We start from the raw sequence: 23,636 nt of genomic DNA, 5'->3' as shown, positions 1-23,636 counted from the left end.
ACCATCTGACCTGTCTTCTCTTCTAGCACACCTTTGGGCTCCGTTTGGTGAGCAAGATAGGCCTGATCGTCTCCGTACTGTGTCTGATACTAAGCATCCTGACATTCAAGTTCTGCCGCTCCATACAAGGCACCCGCACCACCATCCACCTGCACCTCTGTATTTGCCTCCTGGTGGCTGACGTCGTCTTCCTGGTTGGCATTTCACAAACTAAACCTGTGGTATGTTTGTAAAAGCAAATAGTGACTTCAGTGACGTGGACTGTTGACCTCATTGTGAATAAGAATGTAATTTCATTAAAATGTTTACAGTAGGTTGGCCTATTCCCCTCAGCTTCCTGTTATATTAACATCAGAGCGTTACTGTGACAACAAATTGGACAACACAGTGAAACACCACTGTGTTAATCTAGAGGCACAAAAATAAATAAAATAAAATATAATTAAAGAATAAAACTTTAATAGGCTCAGACAGTGGAGTGAAATATCCGAAAGAGGCCAAATAGGTCACTTGTTTGTATATACAAGTAGTGGAGAAGAAAAACTGAAAAATGAAAAATGAACAGCACAGACAACAGAACAACACAACAAACAATATCTGTGTTTTATTCAGTGATGGAAAGTAGCCATGTGTAAGTACAGTTTTGGACAGTGTTTCCCTTTAGGCTACTTTATCCTTATTCTCCACAACGTTTCAGAGGAAAATAATGTACTTTGTTGTCACTGTGTGTACCGCACTAGTTACTTTGCAGATCAGATTTCACATACAAAACATGTTATCAATTAACTGTATATACATATATATATATATATATATATATATATATATATATATATATATGTGTGTGTGTGTGTGTGTATTTCTGCATTTTTAGGGGAAACCATCCTGCTAATATGTTTGATTTGAATGCACTTTTATTTTGTTGTAAGTAAAGGCTCTAACCACTTTTACCACCATTGGACTTAATTTAATCTGACTTTAGTCTGACTGAAGCTAGATGGGCAGTAAATGTTGTGATAAAGAGTTTTAATTCCTGTGCTCGTTCCTCTCTGATCTCGTCGTGTCACATTACAGGCCGGCTGCAGGTTTGTTGCAGCGATGCTCCATTACTTCTTCTTGGGAGTGTTCACCTGGATGCTGTTGGAAGGCGTGCAGCTGTACCGTATGGTGGTCCTGGTGTTCAATGCCACCATTCGGCCTCTGTACCTATTCGTGGCTGGTTATGTGACGCCCCTTGTTATCGTCATTATCTCCGCCATCAGTAGACCACAGCGATATGGCACTGACCAGTAGTAAGTGTGTGAAGAAAGGGTGCATTGTGTGGAAATAAAGACTGTCTGTATGGTGGGTGAAAGAGAGCAAATAAGGCACAAAGAACGAGGGAAGTGTGTATGTGAGTGTGTCTGCGTACTAGCTTGCGTGATAGCAGTTACATCAGTGGATTACACAGACCTGCTGTTACATATCTATCAGTGACATTAAGAAAACCTTGTCACGTACATGTTTTTCCTTCCTCTTAACTAGTTGCTGGCTGTCTACAGAAGACGGCTTCATCTGGAGTTTCTTTGGCCCTGTGTGCTTCATCATCATCCTCAATGTCTACTTCTTCATCATCACTGTTTGGAAGCTCGCCCAGAAGTTCACAAGCCTCAACCCAGATCTCTCTGAACTACACAAAATTAAGTCAGTCCATGTGTTTGGTTACCTGTGTGTGTTACGGTGTGGCTTTTAGAGCGTCCTCTCTTGCTGTAGCAATGTGTGAAGTAATATCACCCAGACTTATTCCCCTGTGCAATTAAACACAGACTTAAAACGTATGTTGGCCAAATGGGGCAGCTTTGAGAACTGAGAAATGCATGGATGGAAAGAATGTGAGAGTTTTGTGAGGGAAAAATGTAGGGAATGTTTTCATAGCACTGCCTCTGCTCTCTAATAGGGTACTACTACTCGCTCTCTGTGGTTTCTGTCAGTGGAAAAAAAAAATGCATCCCATCCAAAACTATCTCCTTGTCTTAGTGATAAAATGTTGGTGAACTTGGTGAGTGAAGAAAGAAACAGTCACTGATTGTGAGGGACTGATATCAAAACCAGCTCTCCACTGATGTTTTAGATTGTTACAGTTTTATATGCTGTTTATCCACAATGTATCTCAGTGTGAAGTACATCGCTACTTATTCATGATAAGAAAGACGCATCACTGAATACTACAAAGGGCAGAAGCAGAGTACATTCTACTCTTCTCTTCGTCTCTGTCCTGTTGTTGCTTTCCTGAGCACCCATGACCTTTTTCTATGTCTCTCTCTCTTCGGGGGTTTTCCAGACACTGCAGTGGTAACTGAGTTATCTGTGTGTTTCAGCTCATATTAATCTTTTCTTTCATTTTCATTCTCTATCTGTTGCCCTTTCTCTGATCCCCCCCCCCCCCTTCCTCCCTTTCTCCCCTGCAGAGCTTTCACAGTGACAGCTGTAGCCCAGATGTGTATACTGGGTCTGATGTGGGTTTTTGGGGCCTTCCAGTTTACCAACACCACCACAGTAAACATCAAGATTGCATATATCTTCACTATTCTCAACAGCCTGCAAGGGGCGCTGGTGTTCATCTTGCACTGCCTGCTGTCTAAACAGGTAGGAGACAGTGGCTGTGTGTGTGTGTGTGTGTGTGTGTGTGTGTGTGTGTGTGTGTGTGTGTGTGTGTGTGTGTGTGTGTGTGTGTGTGCGTGCATGCGCGTGTGTGTGTATGTGTGTGTGTATGTAACTGGGAGTGAATGCACAAGTCTATGACAGAGATTTACACAATAGAAAAAATTGTTACATTCGTTAAACATAAAAAGACAAGAATGAGTAAGGACAAAAGACAGTAGATTATAGTTTCCAGCAGTGGATTTTTTGCTGATGTTCTGCTGCCCACTGCAGGTGAGAGAGGAGTACGCCCACTTCCTCTCTTGTATCTGCACTTCACAGAAGAAGAGATACACAGACCTGAGCACTACCAATGCGTCCAGTAGTCAGTCACAAGTAAGCATGAAGTGATCTCCTCATATACCTCATATGCTGCTATTTTGAAAATTTTTGTAAATATCTATATATTATATTATTATCTATTATTTATCTTTCTAAGTATTTGTTACTGGCATTTTGCTGTTTTTCTTTCTTTTACTGTCGACTTTGCTGCTGTGACACTGCAAATTATCTTATCTTGTCTTGTTTCACTCTCTATCACTATCTCTGTCACAATTTCTATTAGTCAGCTATTGTACTTAATACAATTTTGAGTCCATTTCATGCTACCTACTGTATATAGTTACCAGACTCTGACTTTACATACAAAATATATGATCAGCTTCTAAAACATGATCCAATATTATCATCATCATCATATGGAGTAGTTTCGATTCAATATTTATGTAATATATAATAATATAGCACTGTAACCCTCATTTTCATTATGACTTCTTATGCTTTTAATTCCATGGTATATTTTGCTGGTAATACTTTTGTACTTTTACTCAAACATTTTCATTGGAGTATGTCTACATTGAGTTGTATGTTGCTATTTTTACTTGAGTAAAGTTCTTTGCACTTATTCCACTATTGTAGACACATATACATTATCTTACCATGTTTCAAATAACGTGTGTGTATTTGTATTTGTTCAGGCTTCTCGGAGTGGGGACCATACCAAAGAATCCCAGATATGAAGAGCTCTGTCTTTTATTCCCCTCGCCCCCAAAGACAGAGTATCACACCTTTGGCCTGATCGGGCCAAGTTAGCTCTAGCGCTATTTGAAAGGTTTGAATCACTTCAAATAAAAATTCAGTCATTACTTATTTACCTTAATGTCAGTTCAAACTTTGTTTACAATTACAATTACAATGTTGTACAATTTAATGTGTGGTTTTCCTAACCTGAGGGATTGCAACAAAATGTACGTTAGGAAGAAAAAGATGTTTCTTTCCTTTTTGTCTTGTGAAATGCTGGAGAGTTTTTATCCGTTCAGGCCTCTAAATTCATAAAACTAAAACATCACTCCCGGGTTGAACTCTTAAAGCCTGTGGACATATGTGATCTGTACCAGGGGACAGAGTATGTCTTGGCTATAAAGAGTCACATGACAAAAAGGTTGGAAACTGCTGCATTAAACACACACCAGTAGTTACATCTCAGGCTTTTCAGACCCTATTGAAATCAATGGGACAAGTTTTTACATCTCAAAAGCCATGAATCTAAACCCAACAAACAGTGCAAGTGCCATTGTCTAAGTGTAACCACACAGTTGCATTGTGTATCACAAAGTCTGGCATTTATACCTCATTATTTTGCTTCAGATATCCTTCAAACGGTAGATCAAGTTGTATTGTATAATGACTGAATTTTTATGTCAGTGTGAGGTAATACCATAAATGTTATTGTCACAGTGGGCAAAAAGGAGCCAACTTCTAAAAGTTTTTGTTCAGGAACTCAATAAGTGAAAGTGAAAATATTTTAGTAGCTTATCAGTTCAGCCAGAACATATCACAGTCATCATATAAGCTGTATTCCCTTTGGAGAGGTTAAACACGATAGTGATCTGACTATTTATTTTCAAGTGCAGACTATAAAGTCTACATTATGTAGACCACAAGAAAATATGAGCGATGCTCTTGATGTTTAATGCAAATAGTTTGCGATGTATTTTGTATAAAGGTTTAATGTAAAAATAAAGGTGGGTGTGCTTTTTGTTCATGGAAGCTTCACAGAAAATAGTTGTTTACATGTACTGTATTTAACAGTATGTTGTAATGGCAAGAAACAACTGACTGATGATGCAAATTACCCATGAATTGCCTCTGATGAGCCCTCATGTTCCTCCTGCAAATCCCATGTGGGCTTCAGCAACAATTTTATACCTGTTGTTTCTTGTTTTTAAACAAAATAAGTGATTTTTTTTAAAGCCCTTGTGGCTGTTTTTTAAGAATCTATCTTGGTTTGCAATCAAGCTGTGCCATTTTCACTCGTTTTATGTGAAATTTTTTTATTGTTGAAAGTGTAAACCAAGAAAACAAAATGGTCTAAAATGATGCTTGCACAATTCACAAAAACAGACCCACCCTTCTTGATAAGCCAGCAGCTTCCTGCAATCAAGTTGTGTTCACGGAATAAAATTACATTTTGTTAACATGTTTTTGTTGTAGCATTTAGCCTGTGCCTCAACACATTGCCAGTGACTGTAAGGTATCACATTCCTAAAATGAGAACTTAAGCCGTTTCAGTTAGGTCTAATGGGAGTTGTACAGATCTGAGTTTCATTATTTTATTGCACTTTTAGTTTGTCAGTATGATAGTCCAGCACATCTTCACTCACATGGTACACGGAATAATCAAGAAGACTTGAAAACAAGTCCCACCTACAGAACCAGAACAGTTTACTTGTAATAAACCTATCAATTTTTCTATTCAACAGAAGTTGATCAGATCATGTAAAAAACATCGATCTTCAGAGTGTTTATATTTGATTGGTGTTGTCCTGCTGTTTGTATTTAAATTGTTTCTCTCCTTCTCATATTAAGATTGATGCTACGTATGTGTTGGTTTTAACAACTAAACTGCTCTTTGGTTCTTAAGCGTGACTCCACTTCTTCGTGACCATCAATATTGTTTATTCATGCATTGAAAAATGTATTTTTATGTGAACAAGCTACATGCAATATGCAGCATTTTGTGAATGTAAGATTCTTATTGTTAGAATATACTATATGTGTTCTAGTTTAAAGGTATATGAGCCTATTTTTCTACTTGTAAATCGTTTGGTACTGTTTTCTTTAAAGATTATGCAACACAAATTTTATTAAAGCTTCTACTTCATCTGATCTTCTGTGTGGTTTATTAGCAGAGAGATACATACACATAGATCTAGTGAGACAAAATTCTGAAAAGTTTGTTACAATCTAAGATCGATAAGGACCGTTAATGTGACGCTGATCAATGGTCAATAGAACAACCTGTGAAGCGGAGAGATACATGTAGTTAAAAGTCTCAGCGCTGTTGCACTCATGGAATGACTCTCCTCCAATCAAATTTACTTGATTGGAACTAACTGTTGTTAAAGACTGTTTTACCACAGCTGTTTATAATTAGGAATTTCTGAATGTTGCACACGAAATGAACGATTCATATCTCTTTAAATCAGACATTAATAACTTTATGATTGAGACTGACATTCTGCCCCTGGGGAAATGAATCACTCTGGCTCAGACTAACAGCAGCAGCAGCTACTACACTGACGCAGTAGTTTCTGGGTTGCAACCTGTGCTGCTCGCTGCTACAGCGTGCTGAAGGTTATCAGTCATTTCACTCCTGACGACCGCTCTGCGAGGCATCTGGCCTGTCAGCCCGACTGAGCTGCGCTGGTTGCACTTAAAAGTTAAGCTGACATTTCTTAAGACCTGTGGAGGAGTTTCAGAGCTGACTACTGCTGTAAAATACTTTCTTTATTTCTTTTTTGGTGGATGAGGATTGAAATTTCTATTCAGGTAAGGCTCCTCTCACCAAATCATAATGGCATGTACTGTGTTTGTTTCGGTGCATGAATTCACTGTTTGTATCCCCATAGATCCCATTATGTATCTGATGAGTGGTGTCATAGTGTTCCTCAGTGTTTTTGGGGCTGTAAAGCTGCTGTCGCTGCCCTGGCTGTGCAGCCTGTCAGCGGGGCTGGGGCTCTGTCTGGTCTGGAGGGGTTCCTGGAAGTTCATTCATGTAGCTCTATGCACCATAAAAAGAGACCTCATGTAAGTAGTTTGTATGGATGTGCATGTACATGTGTGTTTCTCCCATCGTCATATTCAACACTTTATCTCACTTTTACTCATCTGTCCTGCTGCTTTCTTCTCCAGTCCTATTTTTAAAAAAAAAAACTTTTTCTCCTCTTCTACTTCTCTTTGTCTAAAAGGTGTCTGGCTGTTATATTGCGAGTGAGGTTTTCCATGTACTGTAATCTGCGTAATAAAAGCACTATCCCTGCCCTGTTTGCCCGGATGGTGACACAGCACCCAGACAAACCTGCCTTGATTTATGAGGCCACAGGGGAGGTGAGGACATATCACAGATTATGAATAAAATACAGAATCAACACCTTCACGGACCCTACTATCAGTCATACTGTCGCAAAAAAAACGACTCTATTTCCATATTTATGTAATTCCAGGTTTGGAGTTTCAGGGAACTGCAGGAGCGATGCCATGCTGTGGCACACTGGGCGCTGGCACAAGGCTGGGCTGAGGGTGATGTTGTGGCCTTGTACATGGAAAGCCAGCCTTTCATGGTGGCTCTGTGGTTGGGTCTTGCTATGGTCGGTGTAGAGGCCGCACTCATCAACCACAACCTTCGACAGCGCTCGCTAGTGCATTGTGTCAGCGTGTCTGGCGCTCGGGCCATGGTCTTCGGGACAGAGTTGACTGAAGGTAGGAAGAGGTCGTAGATTACAGAGAGAGATGCTGTGGGTACAGTTATATAACTGATAGATAACTGGTATGCAGACAGCAGTTGTGAGGAATATGATACACAACTGAATAGAAAAATTGAATGTTGAATCTACTGTCTTCTTACCACTGCGTTTGTTCTACATTTGTAACATCTAACATCTGGTCACCCTTCAGCGGTGTCAGAGGTGAGCAGCTCCCTGCGGCCCAGCATGGTTTTGTTCAGCAGTGGTGAGCAGCAGGATGAGGTGAAGCTTTGCAGCCTCCACGTTCAGAGCCTGGAGGCCCTGCTGGCCAGTTCACCCAACCACCCGACAGACTACACACTCAGGAAGGAATTTAACGGTGAGGCCCTGCATTGCTGTTGTTTGTGCATGGGGGAACGGGTACTTCCTCGTTGCCATCATGTCCTTATGTTACATATTAAAAAGATTGCAACACCTTCCTCTCCTTAGCAAGTCTTTGCCTGCCAGAGAAAACTGCTCACTGCCAGATTTCCTTCTCTTATCTTCTCATGAGACTTAATCCACGTGATAGCACATACACATACACACCACTGTCAAAATCATCAACTCACTTCAAGAAATATTTAATCACATAGAAACATTTAAGTGCATTGTGAAAGATATTTTTTTTAATTTGATATAATAGATTTAAATGTCACTCTAAACACCCTCAACTGATATATTTGTGCAATAACTTTTCTCTTATTAATTTGCTTGTCTGTATTGAATCTTTGTTCACATGACATTCCTAAGTCAATAGTCTTCAAGTCTTTGCTTGCACAGTATATGGAAGGAGAGACAGAAACATGTTAAGGAATGATGGGAAGTCTGGGTGCATACCGCACATGTGAAACACTAGAAAACAAACAGAAGACAAAGCATTAAGGTGAAAAGCATGTTGAAAACTCCCTGTAAAAACTCCTGTCGTTTAATCGCTCTCTCTGCATGCAGACAGACTCTTTTACATCTACACCTCTGGAACAACGGGAATGCCAAAGGCAGCTGTAGTGGTACACAGTCGGTGAGTTTATCTATGATCTCATCTGGTACTGCAATGTTTATTCATAGAAGAAACTTGAAAGCAAACGTTTAAATGGCACTTACAGTAGAAACATTTAGAGCAATGATAATGGACCAAAGCGCATAAGCAATTTTACTAACACTGCTCATTTCCTGGAATTTCTTTTTCCTACCCTGTATCTCATTTGTCAAGTTAGTAACTGTCATACTCTGAGGTCAGGAAAATTGAGCAACACACTAAAGGATCATTAAAAACATGACAATCATGCAGTTGCAGTTACAAGTGTTTCAGTCAGAATCAGGACCATCAGTGTCTCCTAATGAGATGAGGTCTGGTGAAGATCTCTCTTGTCAGGTATTTCCGCATCGCTGCCTTTGGTTTCCACTCCTTTGGCCTGCGACATGATGACATCATTTACAACTGCCTTCCCCTGTATCATTCTGCAGGTAGGCCTCACTCTGTTTCACCAAGCTCATTTTTTCCCCCCGTTTTTAACAAGTCATGTTGTTGTACATTCAGTGACAGATTTTTAGAGATTTGTCATATATTGAATAAAATCATACAAATAGAAAGTGCCACCTTTTTCCATCGATACACAACATAATTGCGTTTCATTTTACTATACCACTTAAATATAATACTGTTGTGCTATTATAGTTATGATAATCATAACAGTTATAATCAGATCGTGTTATATTGCTGCTGTCATGACCGAAAACATCCTCACTATCATCATTATTGCAGTAGTCATGTGTCAGATAAATGAGAATGTATATGTAATGGGAACTTTGTTCATTTCTAACTATTGTTTTCCATATGAATCATACCAGTAGATGTTAAATTCTTGCAGTGTGTGCTTATGTCCCCGGCGTATAATATAATTGATTATTAGAAATATGCCTCATTGTAAGTGGTAACGGCTCTGACCAGTTTACTGAAACTAGTCAGAGGTATTAAGCTTCAGGAAAAACTGAATGAGTTGACTAGCATTATGTCTTTCTTGGTTTGTAAGTATGTATTTGTGTGTGTGTGTGTATGTGTTCATGTGCATGTTTACAGGTACCATCATGGGTGTAGGCCAGTGTTTGCTCTTTGGTTTGACTGTTGTAGTCAGGAGGAAGTTCTCAGCCAGTCGCTTCTGGGATGACTGTGTTAAACACAACTGCACTGTGAGTACTGACTGCCATAAATATGTCACGCTGCTGGACAGGTGTCCTATTGATTCTCTTGGATCAATACTGACGGATCTCTTTTTTTTTGAAAATGAAAGAAATGTTATATTGACCTGTACTTTGTCCCTGTGTTTGTGTGTTGATGTCTAGGTAATCCAGTACATAGGCGAGATCTGCCGTTACCTGTTGGCCCAGCCAGTCCGCCCATCTGAGGCACATCACCGGGTCCGTGTCGCCCTTGGTAACGGCCTCCGTCCCTCTGTGTGGGAAGAGTTTGTCCGGAGATTTAGAATCCGAACGATCGGGGAATTTTATGGCGCCACTGAGTGCAACTGCAGCTTGATTAACATAGATGGAAAGGTGTGTTTGTGCGATATCTTTAATTATTTAAGTATAGACTTGAAGCGGTGCCCCGGTGGCTCACCTGGTAGAGCGCATATTACATGGGCTTAGTCCTAACTGCAGCGGCCATGGGTTCGAATCTGACCCGCAGCTGTTTGCTGTGTGTCATCCACTCATGTCTCTCTCCCCAACCTTCCTGATGACAATAAACTTAAAAATGCCCAAACAAAATTACTTAAAAAATATAGATTTGAGAGTTTTTTCAGCTCTTTCCTGTCTCATCTACACGTGTTTTCACATATCCAGGTAGGGGCGTGTGGCTTCAACAGCCGCATCCTTCCAGGCTTTTACCCCATCAGACTGGTCAGGGTGCAGGAGGAGAACGGAGAGCTGCTCAGGGACTCACAGGGACTCTGTATACCCTGTCTACCGGGTGAGGACACTTACACAAAGCTACAAATGGGCAAACATATGTTATTAATGTAATAAAATATTCTCATTTCTCTCCTCCCGTCCCTGTCTCTCTACAGGTGAGCCAGGTATGCTAGTGGGACGCATCAACCACACCGATCCGCTCAGGAGATTTGATGGGTACGCTGATCAGGATTCCACCAATCAGAAAATAGCTCACAATATCTTCAAGATGGGAGACTCTGCTTATATCTCAGGCATGTTTTATTCTGTCTCTTTAACAAACGATCAGGATGATGATGACGGACTGTGTGGGTTCGATTTCCAGCTTTACTGTGGTCATGCATGTTTCTTCCAGACACACAGGTTAATACAACTCAACTGGTGGCTTTAAATTGCCCAGAGGTGAATGAGAGTGATTCACTATCGATGACAAACAGTTCATGATGGGATAAACTCAAGGTTCCTATGAGGAAAATATGATGACTGATGATCACACTACTTCTCCCTTGAGACAGGAGACATTACGTTCCTCCTCAGTAGTTTTTGTTCATGTAAAGTTCATAATTGACCCTATTTACACAAGACTTCTTCAACTGTTTTGTCAGAAATAGTGTGAATCACTATCGTTTTATAGCAAAGTCAAAACAGTCCTGGTGACTCATCATCACTACAGACTTTACCTTCGTTTTAATTGCTCTATGATCCCCTACAGGGATGATGATGATGATGATAATGATGATTGTTATTATTTCTGTCTGTCTGTCTGTCTTTCAGGTGACGTACTGGTGATGGACGAATATGGCTACATGTATTTCAGAGACCGCAGTGGCGACACGTTTCGATGGCGAGGGGAGAATGTTTCCACCACAGAGGTGGAGGGAGTCCTCAGTGGCCTGCTGGGACACACTGATGTAGCCGTTTATGGAGTTTCTGTACCAGGTGGAGATGAGATGAGACAGATTCAGAATGGGAAAAAAAAAAACATGAAAGAAAAATGAGTGTGACATTATATTGTTGTTATGTCACTTGTCTGTGTGCAGGTGTGGAGGGAAAGGCTGGTATGGCAGCAATAGCTCATGCAGGAGGCCAGTTTGACCTTGATGCATTCTTGATAGCTGTACAGAAAGCCCTGCCCTCCTACGCACACCCAGTCTTCCTTCGACTCATGCCATCTGTTGACACTACAGGTGAGACAACAATGCAAGGACGTGCAAACACACACAAAAAAGTCACCTCAACTTATGTTTTAACTTTTGCCCTCAGGTACTTTCAAAATTCAGAAGATGCGACTACAGAGGGAAGGATTCAAGCCACAAGACTCAAGTGAATACATTTATTTCCTGGACAGCCGTGCTGGGTGTTACGAGGCTGTTACTGATGAACTGCATAATGCCATCATGGAAGGAAACGTGTGTCTATGAGGAGACTGAGCGGGACTGTTGAACAGGATAGTGTAGTATTTTTCACAGAGGAAAGAATGAAAGAATATACACGGGATTTAGTATTGACTACATCCCTATAAATACTGTAATAACCTACTGTGGAAACTATTTTTTACCAATTTTTTATTTTTATTTTATTTTTCATACTTTGATTTTATCTGTGTTTGTGTCATTCCATATCCCATAATAAGTAAATAAATCATACATTTTATAAAAATGATAAAGTTTGATTTGAATAGAAGACAACATTAATAGTTTCACATCAGTCATCTAAAACAAACAGAACACACAAAGCTCAAATTTGGCTTTTAGCTTCATTTAGCTTCAACTCATTGGTTAATAGCCTTTGTTGTTCGGCTGTAGTACAATTTCAGGGCCTTTTTAAATATTGATGAGCAGAATTATATAGTTTCATGGCTCTCTTTGACTACATGAACAGCTAAAGAAGCACTTAAGTGATTAAGTCTGAACCAAGTTTCCATTCAGTTCATCTCATTCAGAGCTGAGACAATAAATACATTCAGACCCACAAATGTGAACCTCTTATGGCGCTGGTCGTGGCACCAAAGTCATTATGGTGCATCCTCTGGGAACCATGAATGTCAGCAAAAAATTTTTTTCCTGGCAATCCATCCAGTAGTTGTTGAGCTACTACGCTCTGGAACAAAGTGGCGGACAGAGTAACTGGCAACCCTAGAACCAAACCACTAGCACAGCTAAAAATTAAAACGTATGACTGTAACAAGAGATGGCATATTGTTTTACAGTTCATTATGCCTGCAAGCTCTTGTTATTCATCACAAGTCGAATGTTTCAGATTATCAACATAATCCATCTGGATTTGTTTGTGACTGGCAGATCTATTGTTGATGATGTTTAGGGCTTTACTCAGTGAAACATGGTAGGTCACACTGAGCCTGGTCTTGCTGCTCTGTTTTTTAACTGCTGGTTTACCTTCTGAAGTCTTTCCCTTTCTAGTGGGTTTAGTTTTAATGAGCTGGTCCTTTTTCATGGATCTCTGAGAACAAATTGCTGTATTTTTGTCTTCTGTCACACGTCCACAGTCTGACATCTTGCTGTTTCTCACAGTTGATGCGGCGAATATGTCTCCCTCAGTGGAAGACTCACTTTTCATCTGCGGATCATCATTTAGACCCACAGTGACACCCACGCTCTCTGCCAACACAGCAAGGCCCCCACACACACACATGCTCTCAAAGTATGGGTACACCTTCTCAGCAAAGCGATGTCTAAACGTGAAAAGATGTGCATCATTATCAGCGTTCATGAATCCTAGCATCCCTTCATCCCAGTCCAGCCTCACACGGACGACGTTAAGGTGCCTTGAGTTGTCGAAATTTATGGTCTGAGAGGGAGTGGTCAGAGCTTGGTACTTGCTGTCTCGCAGGCTGATACACCAGAGTCCTGCCTCTGGACAGGCCTCAAACTCTGCCCCTCTGGATATTGATTCAGCAGCCACACCGAGTGTCCAGTTATTGGTGTCACCAACCTGTTAAAATCAATAGAAATTGACAGATGCGGTAAATGGAACAGAAAACTCAGACAGGCATGTGTTTGTATATACTGATACTGATACTGACGCCCATATCATTATCTGTAAAAATTACATAAGGGCTGATATTTGCTTTTACCCAAACACATAACAAAGACAAAAAAAATGGCTCAACACACAGTTTGGCAAGGTTTTCCACAAATTTGATCATTAAAGAGTTGTGACAAAACACAATAGCAAATGTGGTCTGAGTGATGTTATAAACAAATAAAGCTGGGTTTTTTTTTCTCACGCAATTTCATTCCAATTAAATGTAATGACGGATTTCCAGCAGTCTGCCTCTCAGTGGGAACGAGCTCCCTGGGGCAAGAAACGGCAGGTGCCACAACTTGAATCCGAAAAAAAAAAGGGTTTCCATTTCACTTTTGCAAAAACATTGCTTTGTCTTAATAGCCTGAAAAACCACCATGTGTTTCCATTACTTGTTTTTAAGTTCACAATTTCAAATTGCACTACACAGGTTAATGGAAATGCTCCTACTGTCTCATGACAGTCAAAATCACTCAATGGAAACACAGGCCGTAAAACTGCAGTGGAAACCCGGCTACTGATATAAGCCGCTCGGCCTGTGGTATATACATTATGCAAATACCTCAATATCCCAACAGTGCACTCCTGAGTCAAAGCTCTCTCTTGCCAGAATGCAGGAATAAGCGTGGAAACGTTCAGGGTTGGCTGGGACAGGGACAACCTCACCCGTATTCTGTACAAGCGCCTCTGAAGGTCCAGGAGTTATCTGGAGACTATTTAACCCAGTAGACACCCTCAGAGACTGGCCAGCTGTTCTGGGGTCCAGGGTCACTGGGGCTGGAAGATACAAAGGAGGTTTGAACGGCTGTAGGAGGGAGCAGGAGGCAGGTGAACATGCATGTGTAGAAATACACTGACTGTAGGGGGCGATGTGTTTCATCTTCTCCCAGACAGCATAGTGGAGGTTACCCAGGTGTTTGGCCACATCTATTAGAGGCCTGCAAAGCCTCTTTGGCTCCCTGTGACCCATCCATGCACTACAGGGAGTAAACATGGACAGTCAAACACTCACACTTGTCACATTTGCTTGTGCTGGTGTCTTAAAAATCAATAGAAAAGTCACATACCTATTCATGGTGTCTTGGTATTGCTGTAAAAGACAAGCTTATGTGTTTATTGTTTCAATTACAAACACCTATTCCTTTCTCATGTATAATTTGATTGATGTTACCTGTAAAAACTCAGCTCCATCTCCTCCTGCATCAAGCTCCTCTTCAATCAGTTGGAGCTTGTCTTCCAGTGATTTTATCACCTGATCCATTCTGTCTACTCGTTCTTCCGTCTCTCTCTTCCTCTCCTCCTGTTCCCTCCTGAGCTCAAGTATCCTGGCTGCTTCCTCCTCTCTCAAGAACCGGTCAAGACTCTCAAACTCCTTTTTCATCTGCTCTTCGGTCAGTTTGGCCTCAGCCTGGAGGAGTGGAAAAAGTGAGGAAAGCGTGAGGACATGCGAGATGGAAAGCGACACACATTTAGCAGTGCGTCTGAACATTTCTGGTTTGATTTTACCGTGAGTAGAGTTTTGTAGCTTTGCAGTCCCACCTGGTTGTGTCTGGATGCATGTTCACAGGTCTGTGTGACTTTCTCAAAGTGAAGCAGCTTTTTCTTCAGTCCATTCAGCAGTGGTCTGAGCTCCTCCTAGTTGTCAAAAGGAGAATTACTTTGAAACAACATCTTTGGGAACAAACGGAGGCCAAAGACTTCACTTCACCCAGTGTCTTTGCAAGATGTGGTCAGTCATGCTGCACCTGCTCAGTATGTAACTAAATCCATCAGTGCACAGAAACTATGAGGTACAGTTACTCAAGTACTGTACTTTAGTGCACAGCTGCAGTTTTTAGTTACTTTGCAGATTAAGGTTTTATAAGATATGATGAGTTTATCAAAGAAGATACATTATCACAATTTAAACTACCCAACAGTATAAACAGTTACAATCCTTACATGCTACAACATTAATTTGATGCTTTGAGTACAACGTGTTGCTATTACAGTCAAATATTACTTATGTAATATGTAGTACTACTTACAGTTCTGCCTAAGTAAAAAGACTACCTTTACTTACCTGAGTACTTCTTTCACCACTGACTAAATCAACATGAGACTGATACAGTCTCATGCAGCATATTCATGAGCCAGACGTGTATACTGACAGTATTCACAGGAACGTAACACACACCACCAGCATTTCGGTGTGTGTGTGTATGTGTGTGTGTGTGTGTGTGTGTGTGTTTGTGTAGGTCAAATTTCATGTGATGTGAGATGTTAACATGCATGTATGATACGAGGATAGAAAAAGTAATTACCAGCTAAATTTTCAGCTTGGTGCCTCTTTGAAACTCACTCTAAATGCTGTTTGAATAAACTAATCTTGGATTAACACAAGGCGGCATCTGTTTGGGCAGGAAAATGAATATTTACAGAGGATGAAAAAAACGCCTGACTGCCTCCCTGTCTAAATGTCTTCTTGCTGTGGTCACAGCAGGCATTTAAATGAAAAAGTAACAGTCGCGAGAGGGCCCCCTTAGTCTTGGTAAAATTAATAGGGTTCAGATCTTGGAGGAGCATTTGCTGTTGAGAGCTCTGCTGTCATTTGACGTCTTTGTGCTTACTGTTTGGTTTGGCTTTGTGGCAGCAGGGCAACTCTAACTGGAAAACCAGCATTTAAGCACTCTTGTTGGCAATCGTCTGCCCCGCTCAAGTGTCCTTGAGAAAAACAGTGAATTCCTGCCAGCTGCTCTGATCCTTCACCATAAAGCTTAATGGCTTTCAGTGTAGGGATAAGTAGGCCTATTTCAGGTCTTTTACTCATGGGCTCACAAGATGATAAATGGGGTAGGAAAGTCGGAAAATATTTGTCCATATTTGTCCATATAAAAAAAATGTGTCTCGTTTTGTTTGGGGGGATACAAGGGAAAATGTAAAAAAAAAAACATGCATTTCACTTGAGTAAAAGTAGCAACAATGTTAAAATATCTCAAGTCTAATTCATGCATTCAAAGTAGAGTAAGTAAGGGGAAGGAAACATACAGAAGAATCAAGGACAAAATATATTCTAAAATGTTTTCATCATGACAGATTTAAAGCTTTAAGAACTAACAGAGGATTGAAGATGGATAATAAACAGTTATCCATTTACACTGATTCAGTATAATCTAAACCACACATTCTTTCACCTCCAAGTTTACATTACTGTCATGAATGAAAGGTAAATTTATCATTACTCATTTCTGGTCTTACAACATGATGCACTTTCTTTTTGCCCATGATAACGTCTTTCTGAAGGGTTCAAATAATTACATCCTTAATAGCAGAATGATTGTTTTCAGGTTTTCAGTGCAATGAAAATGAGTTTTAGTTTTGGTGATACTTGAGTCCTACCTTGCAATCAGTTGCAGCCTCAGCTAAGAGGTAAACCCTGTGTCCTGCATGGCTCACAGCTGCACATTGTTTACATAAAGGCTCCAGGTCGTCCAAACAGAACATAGACAGGCTCTCTTCATGGTCCTCGCACCGCTCTGGAGAGTCGACTGACCAGGGAGGCGAGGCGAGGCCCTCTGCCTCTGGTCCAGGAAGGGATTCAGGGAGAGGGGATTGGCAGCTCATGGAGGGGCTGCTGGTGGTCAGAGCTTTCAGATATGAAGCCAGCTTGGTTCGTGTCAGACTTCAGCAGAGCGGTTTCATGAGTGTGCGTCCGTGTGTTTCGGTACTGGTGTTGCATGTGCAGTTGCCATACATCAGTCTAGAACTGAGGTGAGGGGCGCTTTAGTTAGATCTACTTACAAACTCAAACTTGAAGCTCAGCCAATGTGCCTACACCAGATGTAGCCATACATCACCTGCAGTGTCAGTCTGACTTTCACGACCCTGTGATTTATGGTATATTCTCAAATCCCGAGGCCAAATTCATTCCTGTGCCTAAGCTTGTGATTTTTACTACTTCGCCCATTTGCCCTCGTAGAAGGTGTAGCAGCTCTTTCACTGAATGGAATATTTTTTAGTAAGTAAGGTGTATTTGGGTTCCAGTGATATTTTGTGGTTTACTTCCTCTATTGTGCACAATTTCAGATTTTCAAAATTTACATCTTTAGTAGCAAGTTTTAAAATTGGCGTATGTTCATCTGATTTAGGCTTTAATGAGAATATCTGCAAGTTGGTCAGTTGCCAAACATAAAGTAACACCTCATGTACAGTACTGAATGCCAAGTCTGAGTTATTTTAAATCGATCCTGTTTCATTGCCCTTTAACAGTTTGAGCTGCTCAGATTCTTAGCACATGTAGAACAGATCGGATTTGACAGGTGAGTCATATTTCATTGAATCATATGATCTCAAGTGAAATAGACGATCGGTGCGGTCACATGCAACCTGTTTATTCTCATTTTACCACAGGGCAGGTGCTTTTTAGAGAAACTCACACAGAAACACAAACTGTAAACTTGTTACTATTAGCAGGTTTCCTGTATCAGACTTTGGTATGACTAAAATGTGTAGAGAGATTAAAAGTGATAAAACTGTAATGCCATGAAATGTCATTCATAATGTCTGCAGATATTTTTCCATTAAATGTACATGTGTCCATGCACCATTAATCAGACATACAACATACTTCTCTTCACACCAAAGAACTCAGTCAAAAATAAGTCTTAGAGTTTAATGTGTTGTCCTTGACTGTTTTTTTGTCGTTTACATCGTCCTCCAAATAAACTATAACACGAATACTAATACCTGTGAAGCATTATTTCACTGTCACGATTTGAAGGGTGGGTTCACATTTTTTTCAGGTCAGTCTTCATACACTTACATGCATTTTGATAGTACTAATAAATCCTGTAATTATTCCTGCTGTGCATACTGGCCATGACGCGACCCCTTCCTAATGCGATTCCAGTGTAAGAGATGTGAGTGTGAAAACACATCGTCAGTCCGGTCGAAGATAATGTAAGGCATCAACAGTCCCGAGTTGGTCCAGTCAAGTGGGTATCTGCCAAAGTGTGGTCAATTTGGTTTCACTTTTGTTTCACTGGACAGTTTCTTATCTGAGCAGCAGCAGATTAACTTTGGTTAGACTTTGGGATGCATTTTTCTATCCACAGAAAAAAAGCACAAAAAGCACTTATTGATATGGGAGTGTCAATGTTGTTTCAAAGACAGACACGAAAAACTGGAAACTGAACCTTTAACCGTTTTGACTGAGCAGTGGCCTCTAGCACACCGGCTCAGACAAGATGGAACACGTCACGCCGCAGTAGGTGTCTCTGCGTGTGTTTGCATGTATTTCCTATAAGGCTTTTTGCTGAGCTCCGCGTTGCATGTTCTGCTCTGACAGCTCTATCCTCGCCGTCTCCGCTCCCTTCATTCTCAGCTCCAATAATCCTCTGACAGCTGTGTGTTACCTCTCTCTCTCTCTCTCTCTCTCTTTCTCTCTCTCCAGAAAATTATGTTTGGTGTACTTAAAGGCTTCGCTGTACTGCTCCTAAGAGTGGCTCATTTGCTGGAGCGCGCAATCTGCCTCTCTCGACTCTACAGCTCTGTCAACACTCTGCTCAATTACAGCAGCTGATTCTGGGCTGCGCCACTTAACATGAGTCACATTATGCTCAGAAAATGGATTTTATGGCTTGACTCCAAGGTGATGAGAGGGCGATGCACTAGAGGATGGGTGAATCACTGCAATTCCCCTGTGTCCTCTTTACCATCCCTCCATATCTGTGTGGTCAGTGACATCCCGCCCATATGGTCTGTCAGCTGCAGATGTGTGAACTGTATTGGTGGCTGCGTGACCTCAGGGGGTGTAAAACATGACAAGCTCTTTCACACACTCATTTAGCGAAAGCCACAACTTCCTTCCATCTCTTAGCTCATCTTCTGTTGCAAGAGAGGTCGAAGCAATGAAGGAGGAAGAAGGCCAGGGGTCTGAGAAGCTATAGCTTTTTTTTTACAGTGGTGAAAATGACAAGCTGTACGCTCAGAGAAAAGACAAATGAGGATTTGATGGGACGAGAGTGCGAAGGATTCTAGAAGGCTGAAAAGAGAAAGAGATTTATACTGGTATCTTCTACAACTTCTAAAATCACCAGCGTTTTAATCGGTTAACTGGGTGTTTCAGGGCTAGAACACGACTTTTGACATTCGTCTGCAGTTTCTTTACCTGTTGCATCAGATGCTGTTGATGTGACTGTAATTGCCTTTGATACAAAATCCTGCCACACAACATCAGAGCTCAGGTGAAGTTCCCCTTTCACCGCTCCAAGTCACTTACTGAGAAAAGCCCTCACTCTCCCTGGCACAGTGATGATCCTGGTCCTTGATTCCAATGTTTAATGTTGCTGCAAATAAACCGGAGTATGAGGGCATCAGTGGGGTTAGTTGTTGTTTTGCCACGTTTGTCTCAAGTATTGACTGTCAACATAAATCATTTTTGTTGAGATCCAACACAGTGGAATGGCGTGCGAGCGAAGGAAGAGGTGGGGAGAGAGTGAAGAAAAGGGTGAGGATAAAACCGATTAGAATAAGAGGTTTGTGCGCGACGGGAGCAGAGCAGAGAAATAAACAAGAGGAGAAGGGATTAATGAGAGGAAAACACAGGAGAATGGGAGGGAAGCTCACCTATCACCTGAACTCCAAAGAACACAGGTACATCTCAGGTAAGCCTGCAGGAAAATGGAATTAGTGTAAACGGCTTAATATTCAATAACTTTATCCTAATATTCCCTTTCTTCGTGCCCGGTGCACCTTTAACCTCACTGTCTCCGACCTTTGTCATTCATGCCTTGATAGCATGACAATACTGCAATTTACCAAACACCCACAACATCGACTTCGTATGTGAACTGTCACTGTGTTACAATAAAAGCAGCTGACAGACCAACAGAGAAGCCAACATATTCCTGCTTTCTGCGTCTTGATGATCGTGGTGGACAGCGCTGTCTAACATGTGACTCCAAAATCTCCTACAGGGGTTCAGTTTGGTGGAGATGTAGTGACCGCAAAAGGCTATTTTATTTTTTTTCCCTTTATTTGGTCGCCTCTCTGTCCAAAGCAAACTGGTCCTGTATTGCTGAAATCTATTCTTAAACTCTGTGAACCAACAGAGCGCATTGCTGACATGATGGAGAATTTGGCTCCTCTCTATCGACGTCACTACGGCTCAAATCTTTTGACCCACATGAGGAACAAACACATGGAGCCAACTGAACCCCGACCTCTCATCCAGCATCCTGTGAGAAAATCTAAAAGATTCGATATCTATCTTAATATTTCTCTCTGCACGTTTCACTGAAACATGAAACTCTGATGTGTTGATGGTGTTGATGGTGTAGCTCTAATAACTTGTGACCTTGTGATCCAGGATGTTGTTGCACACACTGGGATTGTGTTGGAGGGGACTGTGCCCCAGTATCTAGATTGGATCTGGACACATCGCCACCTAGAGGTTACCAGCAGTTTTACAGTTGAGAGTCGTGATGCCAAACAGGTAAAAACAGAAATCCAGGAGCTGTTCCTTCTAATGTCGCCTGATCAAGTGCGTGTATATACATGTGTGTTTTTTGTGATTTTGCTCCAGGTATTTGAGGGTGGTTGGGGGTGTAAGACAGAGCTGGTTCTGTCTGGCTGTCAGATCTGCACCTCCATACAAGACCACCGTGAGTTAGTGGATGACATGTGCCGACACATCACAGGTGTGCTATTAGACAACAGTTTCTGCTTCAGACAGCCAGTCTGAACGTATATACACTGCAGCCGAAGTTCGTGTCTATTCAAACAAGCACACTTTAATGTGTGTGTGCATGTCGGTGCTTTTGTGTGGCTGCGTGCTTCAGGTAACTCAGGTGGTAAACTGGCGTGTTGGGATTGCCCCACAGCGTTCCCTGTCTTCATACAGCACCCTTACAATGCCCCAGTGTGTCTGGCCACTGCATCACACCAGGAACAGACACGGTGGACCAACATACTACGAGCTGCAACACAACATCAGAGCTCAGGTATCGTTCTCTAACCACTGTTTCCAAGCGAAAGCCACAAAAAGTTTGCACATACTTCAATGCCTTCTTTTAAGTTTGTTTTGCTGACCATTAACCTGATATGGGTTATCTGCTGCCTGTTAGCGCTCTGGTGTGAAGACTCACCGGAATCCAGGGCCTTTTTTGATGCCGTTTCTTCTTTGAAGAAGCTCAAAGAAAACTGTCAAACAGACGTACATCCAATGGGCAATGAGGAAGAGGTGAGACAAGCCATCTGGTATCTCTATCATTTTGTTACGATCTTGTTTTCCCATCCTCTGAACCTCTTTACCTCTCAAAGATCCTCCTCCTGTCCAATTTAAACCACAATACTTTCTTTGTTTCCTTAATGTTCAACTATCTTGCACCTATCTACCAATTATCAGACAAAAGTTTTACTATTTTCACCTTCTAGTGTTGTATGCTGTCACGTATGAGGGCGTTTGCTTTCTTCTTTTCCCATCACAGGAGCCTTGTTGCCCCTCTTATAACACTTCTCTCATCTTTCCACATCTGTCTTTCTTTGCTCCTCAGGTGTTGGTGAGCATGCTGATGGAAGAACTGATGTCCTACCTGAGGGAGCAAGTCTTTCCCAGGATTATTGTACATCACAGCAGCAGGAAGCAAGCCTGGATCAGAGTAGGTGAAAAGAACCGAAAATATAAACCAATGGACAAATGCAGCTTACATGTCTTTCTCTTAACCTATAGTATATGCGTATTTTCTGCTTGTCAGTTGCTGTCTGAGGTCTACAAGAAAGCAAAGCAGCAGGTAAAAGCTGCGATGTCAGCTCTGAAGGAGGAGCTGTCACTTTATCGTTCGGATGTGGGGAAACAGATGCCGGCAGGGCTGGAACAGACCGGTCTGCTGAATGACCACATTGCTCACACAATCACAGGTGTGTGTTTGTGGGTGTGAAGTCAGAAGATGTTAAAAAAAAACAGAGGATGTACTCATCGTCCTGATCATATTTGCTGCTCTGTTTCTTCTCACAATAGAGGACATGTGTGAACCAATGTTACAGTCTCTCCGGTGCACGATCATCCCAAGACTCGACCGCACTCTGCAGGAAGTGGCCACGCCCATCTGTGATGGATTTGCATCAGCCTGGCAATACTTCCTGGAGTCGTGTGATGACATCATAGACCTGGGATCAATGAGCATATCAGTGAAAGATATTAAAAAAGAGGTACAATGGACAGTTATATAATTTAAAGGGAAAAGTGTTATTTCCATTATGTTTTTTTTTAAAGATGCAAAGCAATTATATAGACCAATGGTACCAGGAAAACTCTAAGGTGTCCTAAAATGTTTCAATGAATAAGAGAGAAAAAAAATGATAGAAAATGGTCTTTATCTAACTTTAGCATTTCTTCTTTGACATATCTGCAAATCAAATGAATTTTCATCAAATTAAATCATGTGAAAAGTCAACATCTCTTTGGTTGAACTGCTGGAACTGGTGTCCATGTTGAGGCACTAATACAACAATCTGTGATCATTTTAAACAACCATGAAGGGCTGTGAATCACAGCCCTAGACTCAAAGGTTGTGTCTGCAGATTTTTTTTTTTAACACAAAGTAGCAGCACATGAATGATTTTTGATAGAAATTTCCCTCAGGTGACAGGTGAGGTGTTTTTATAGTATCTTTAGCCCACTTCATTATTTGTCTGGCAGCTATGCAATTCAAGAACTATGTGATGGTATGTGAAGTCTTTAGGTGGCCTGAGGCATAAAATACTTTAATGGAAGATCATATAATGATTCCTTTAAAATATAAATAATACTTTATAGACATTGATCTCTTATTAACCAACTTCTATTAAACCAGGGGGGAATTTATCATCTGTTCAACATTTTTACACCATATCCAAGGCCTTTTCACAGAGCTGTAAGTTCTAACGGGAACTGCAACAACACTCTGGAGAAAATACCAAAGGCGGCTTAATGTTCTCTGGTGGAAGTGTAGTGAAACTATAATAAGATGTTTTGTATCCGAGGTGCTGACACCGCTGAGTGGCCTCAGGCCAGATGATGGCAGGATGTGGCAGTGTCTGGACAGGCTGGAGCTGAGCTCAGAGGGATGTGCTTGGCTACAGGAAACATGGGGAGTCCAGAGTGGAACATGGAGACCTCTGCTACTCAAAGCCCAAAACGCTCTCTACAAAGTAATTTAA

General features: G+C 41.3%; 5 protein-coding genes across 6 annotated transcripts in view; 4 read left to right on the top strand and 1 right to left on the bottom strand.

Moving 5' to 3' along the window:
- LOC130166708 (adhesion G protein-coupled receptor E1-like) overlaps positions 1-5,847 on the top strand; it is a 13,589-nt gene extending 7,742 nt beyond the window's left edge. The window contains exons 12-17 of the mRNA XM_056372425.1: positions 27-221; positions 1,075-1,292; positions 1,525-1,683; positions 2,448-2,625; positions 2,914-3,015; positions 3,657-5,847. Coding sequence (XP_056228400.1) covers positions 27-221; positions 1,075-1,292; positions 1,525-1,683; positions 2,448-2,625; positions 2,914-3,015; positions 3,657-3,698 — 894 coding nt within the window. The 3' untranslated portion in view covers positions 3,699-5,847. The remainder of the gene's footprint in view (positions 1-26; positions 222-1,074; positions 1,293-1,524; positions 1,684-2,447; positions 2,626-2,913; positions 3,016-3,656) is intronic.
- Positions 5,848-6,247: 400 nt separating this feature from the next.
- LOC130163792 (long-chain fatty acid transport protein 1-like) lies at positions 6,248-12,623 on the top strand. The gene is made up of 14 exons (XM_056368184.1): positions 6,248-6,510; positions 6,591-6,768; positions 6,930-7,068; positions 7,185-7,440; positions 7,636-7,803; positions 8,415-8,484; positions 8,839-8,930; positions 9,544-9,653; positions 9,807-10,016; positions 10,305-10,431; positions 10,529-10,666; positions 11,187-11,351; positions 11,453-11,599; positions 11,676-12,623. The coding sequence occupies exons 2-14, from the start codon at positions 6,599-6,601 to the stop codon at positions 11,831-11,833; spliced, it is 1,950 nt and encodes a 649-aa protein (XP_056224159.1). The 5' UTR covers positions 6,248-6,510; positions 6,591-6,598; the 3' UTR covers positions 11,834-12,623.
- Positions 12,624-12,644: 21 nt separating this feature from the next.
- Positions 12,645-17,155, bottom strand: LOC130163802 (E3 ubiquitin-protein ligase TRIM35-like). Of its 2 annotated transcripts, none has more exons than XM_056368195.1 (7): positions 16,836-17,155; positions 14,997-15,092; positions 14,629-14,865; positions 14,525-14,547; positions 14,316-14,434; positions 14,020-14,234; positions 12,645-13,364 (listed from the first exon to the last, which is right to left on the bottom strand). In XM_056368195.1, exons 1-7 carry the CDS (start codon positions 17,058-17,060, stop codon positions 12,645-12,647), a joined length of 1,635 nt encoding a protein of 544 aa, XP_056224170.1. In that variant the 5' UTR covers positions 17,061-17,155. The 2 variants fall into 2 exon arrangements, with proteins under 2 accessions (XP_056224170.1, XP_056224179.1); XM_056368204.1 differs by having other exon boundaries at positions 13,242-13,364; positions 14,124-14,234.
- Positions 17,156-19,275: 2,120 nt separating this feature from the next.
- Positions 19,276-21,528, top strand: LOC130166766 (protein Niban 2-like). The gene is made up of 5 exons (XM_056372512.1): positions 19,276-20,101; positions 20,549-20,676; positions 20,806-20,931; positions 21,022-21,136; positions 21,278-21,528. The coding sequence occupies exons 1-5, from the start codon at positions 19,771-19,773 to the stop codon at positions 21,451-21,453; spliced, it is 876 nt and encodes a 291-aa protein (XP_056228487.1). The 5' UTR covers positions 19,276-19,770; the 3' UTR covers positions 21,454-21,528.
- A 461-nt stretch (positions 21,529-21,989) lies between these two features.
- Positions 21,990-23,636, top strand: LOC130167084 (protein Niban 1-like). Its single transcript, XM_056373054.1, has 4 exons — positions 21,990-22,096; positions 22,193-22,355; positions 22,456-22,646; positions 23,460-23,636. Exons 1-4 carry the CDS (start codon positions 22,004-22,006, stop codon positions 23,634-23,636), a joined length of 624 nt encoding a protein of 207 aa, XP_056229029.1. The 5' UTR covers positions 21,990-22,003.

Source organism: Seriola aureovittata, chromosome 3, assembly GCF_021018895.1.
Source record: "Seriola aureovittata isolate HTS-2021-v1 ecotype China chromosome 3, ASM2101889v1, whole genome shotgun sequence".
Lineage (NCBI taxonomy): Eukaryota > Metazoa > Chordata > Actinopteri > Carangiformes > Carangidae > Seriola > Seriola aureovittata.
Note: the sequence above shows the minus strand (reverse complement) of the source record. Positions and strands in the feature narration are given on the sequence as shown.

Bases quoted from the DNA above. Each gene is read 5' to 3' on its own strand.
- LOC130163792 (XM_056368184.1), top strand. From the start codon at position 6,599: ATGTATCTGATGAGTGGTGTCATAGTGTTCCTCAGTGTTTTTGGGGCT. The intron at 6,769-6,929 runs GTAAGTAGTTTG...TTTGTCTAAAAG, and splicing joins ACCATAAAAAGAGACCTCAT to GTGTCTGGCTGTTATATTGC. The intron at 11,352-11,452 runs GTGGAGATGAGA...GTCTGTGTGCAG, and splicing joins TTATGGAGTTTCTGTACCAG to GTGTGGAGGGAAAGGCTGGT.
- LOC130163802 (XM_056368195.1), bottom strand. From the start codon at position 17,060: ATGAGCTGCCAATCCCCTCTCCCTGAATCCCTTCCTGGACCAGAGGCA. The intron at 14,866-14,996 runs GTGGGACTGCAA...CCACTCCTCCAG, and splicing joins ATGCATCCAGACACAACCAG to GCTGAGGCCAAACTGACCGA. The intron at 14,235-14,315 runs GTCAGTGTATTT...TGTATCTTCCAG, and splicing joins GAAACACATCGCCCCCTACA to CCCCAGTGACCCTGGACCCC.
- LOC130166766 (XM_056372512.1), top strand. From the start codon at position 19,771: ATGTTTAATGTTGCTGCAAATAAACCGGAGTATGAGGGCATCAGTGGG. The intron at 20,102-20,548 runs GTAAGCCTGCAG...GTGAACCAACAG, and splicing joins AGAACACAGGTACATCTCAG to AGCGCATTGCTGACATGATG. The intron at 20,932-21,021 runs GTAAAAACAGAA...ATTTTGCTCCAG, and splicing joins AGAGTCGTGATGCCAAACAG to GTATTTGAGGGTGGTTGGGG.
- LOC130167084 (XM_056373054.1), top strand. From the start codon at position 22,004: ATGCTGATGGAAGAACTGATGTCCTACCTGAGGGAGCAAGTCTTTCCC. The intron at 22,097-22,192 runs GTAGGTGAAAAG...TCTGCTTGTCAG, and splicing joins GGAAGCAAGCCTGGATCAGA to TTGCTGTCTGAGGTCTACAA. The intron at 22,647-23,459 runs GTACAATGGACA...TTTGTATCCGAG, and splicing joins TGAAAGATATTAAAAAAGAG to GTGCTGACACCGCTGAGTGG.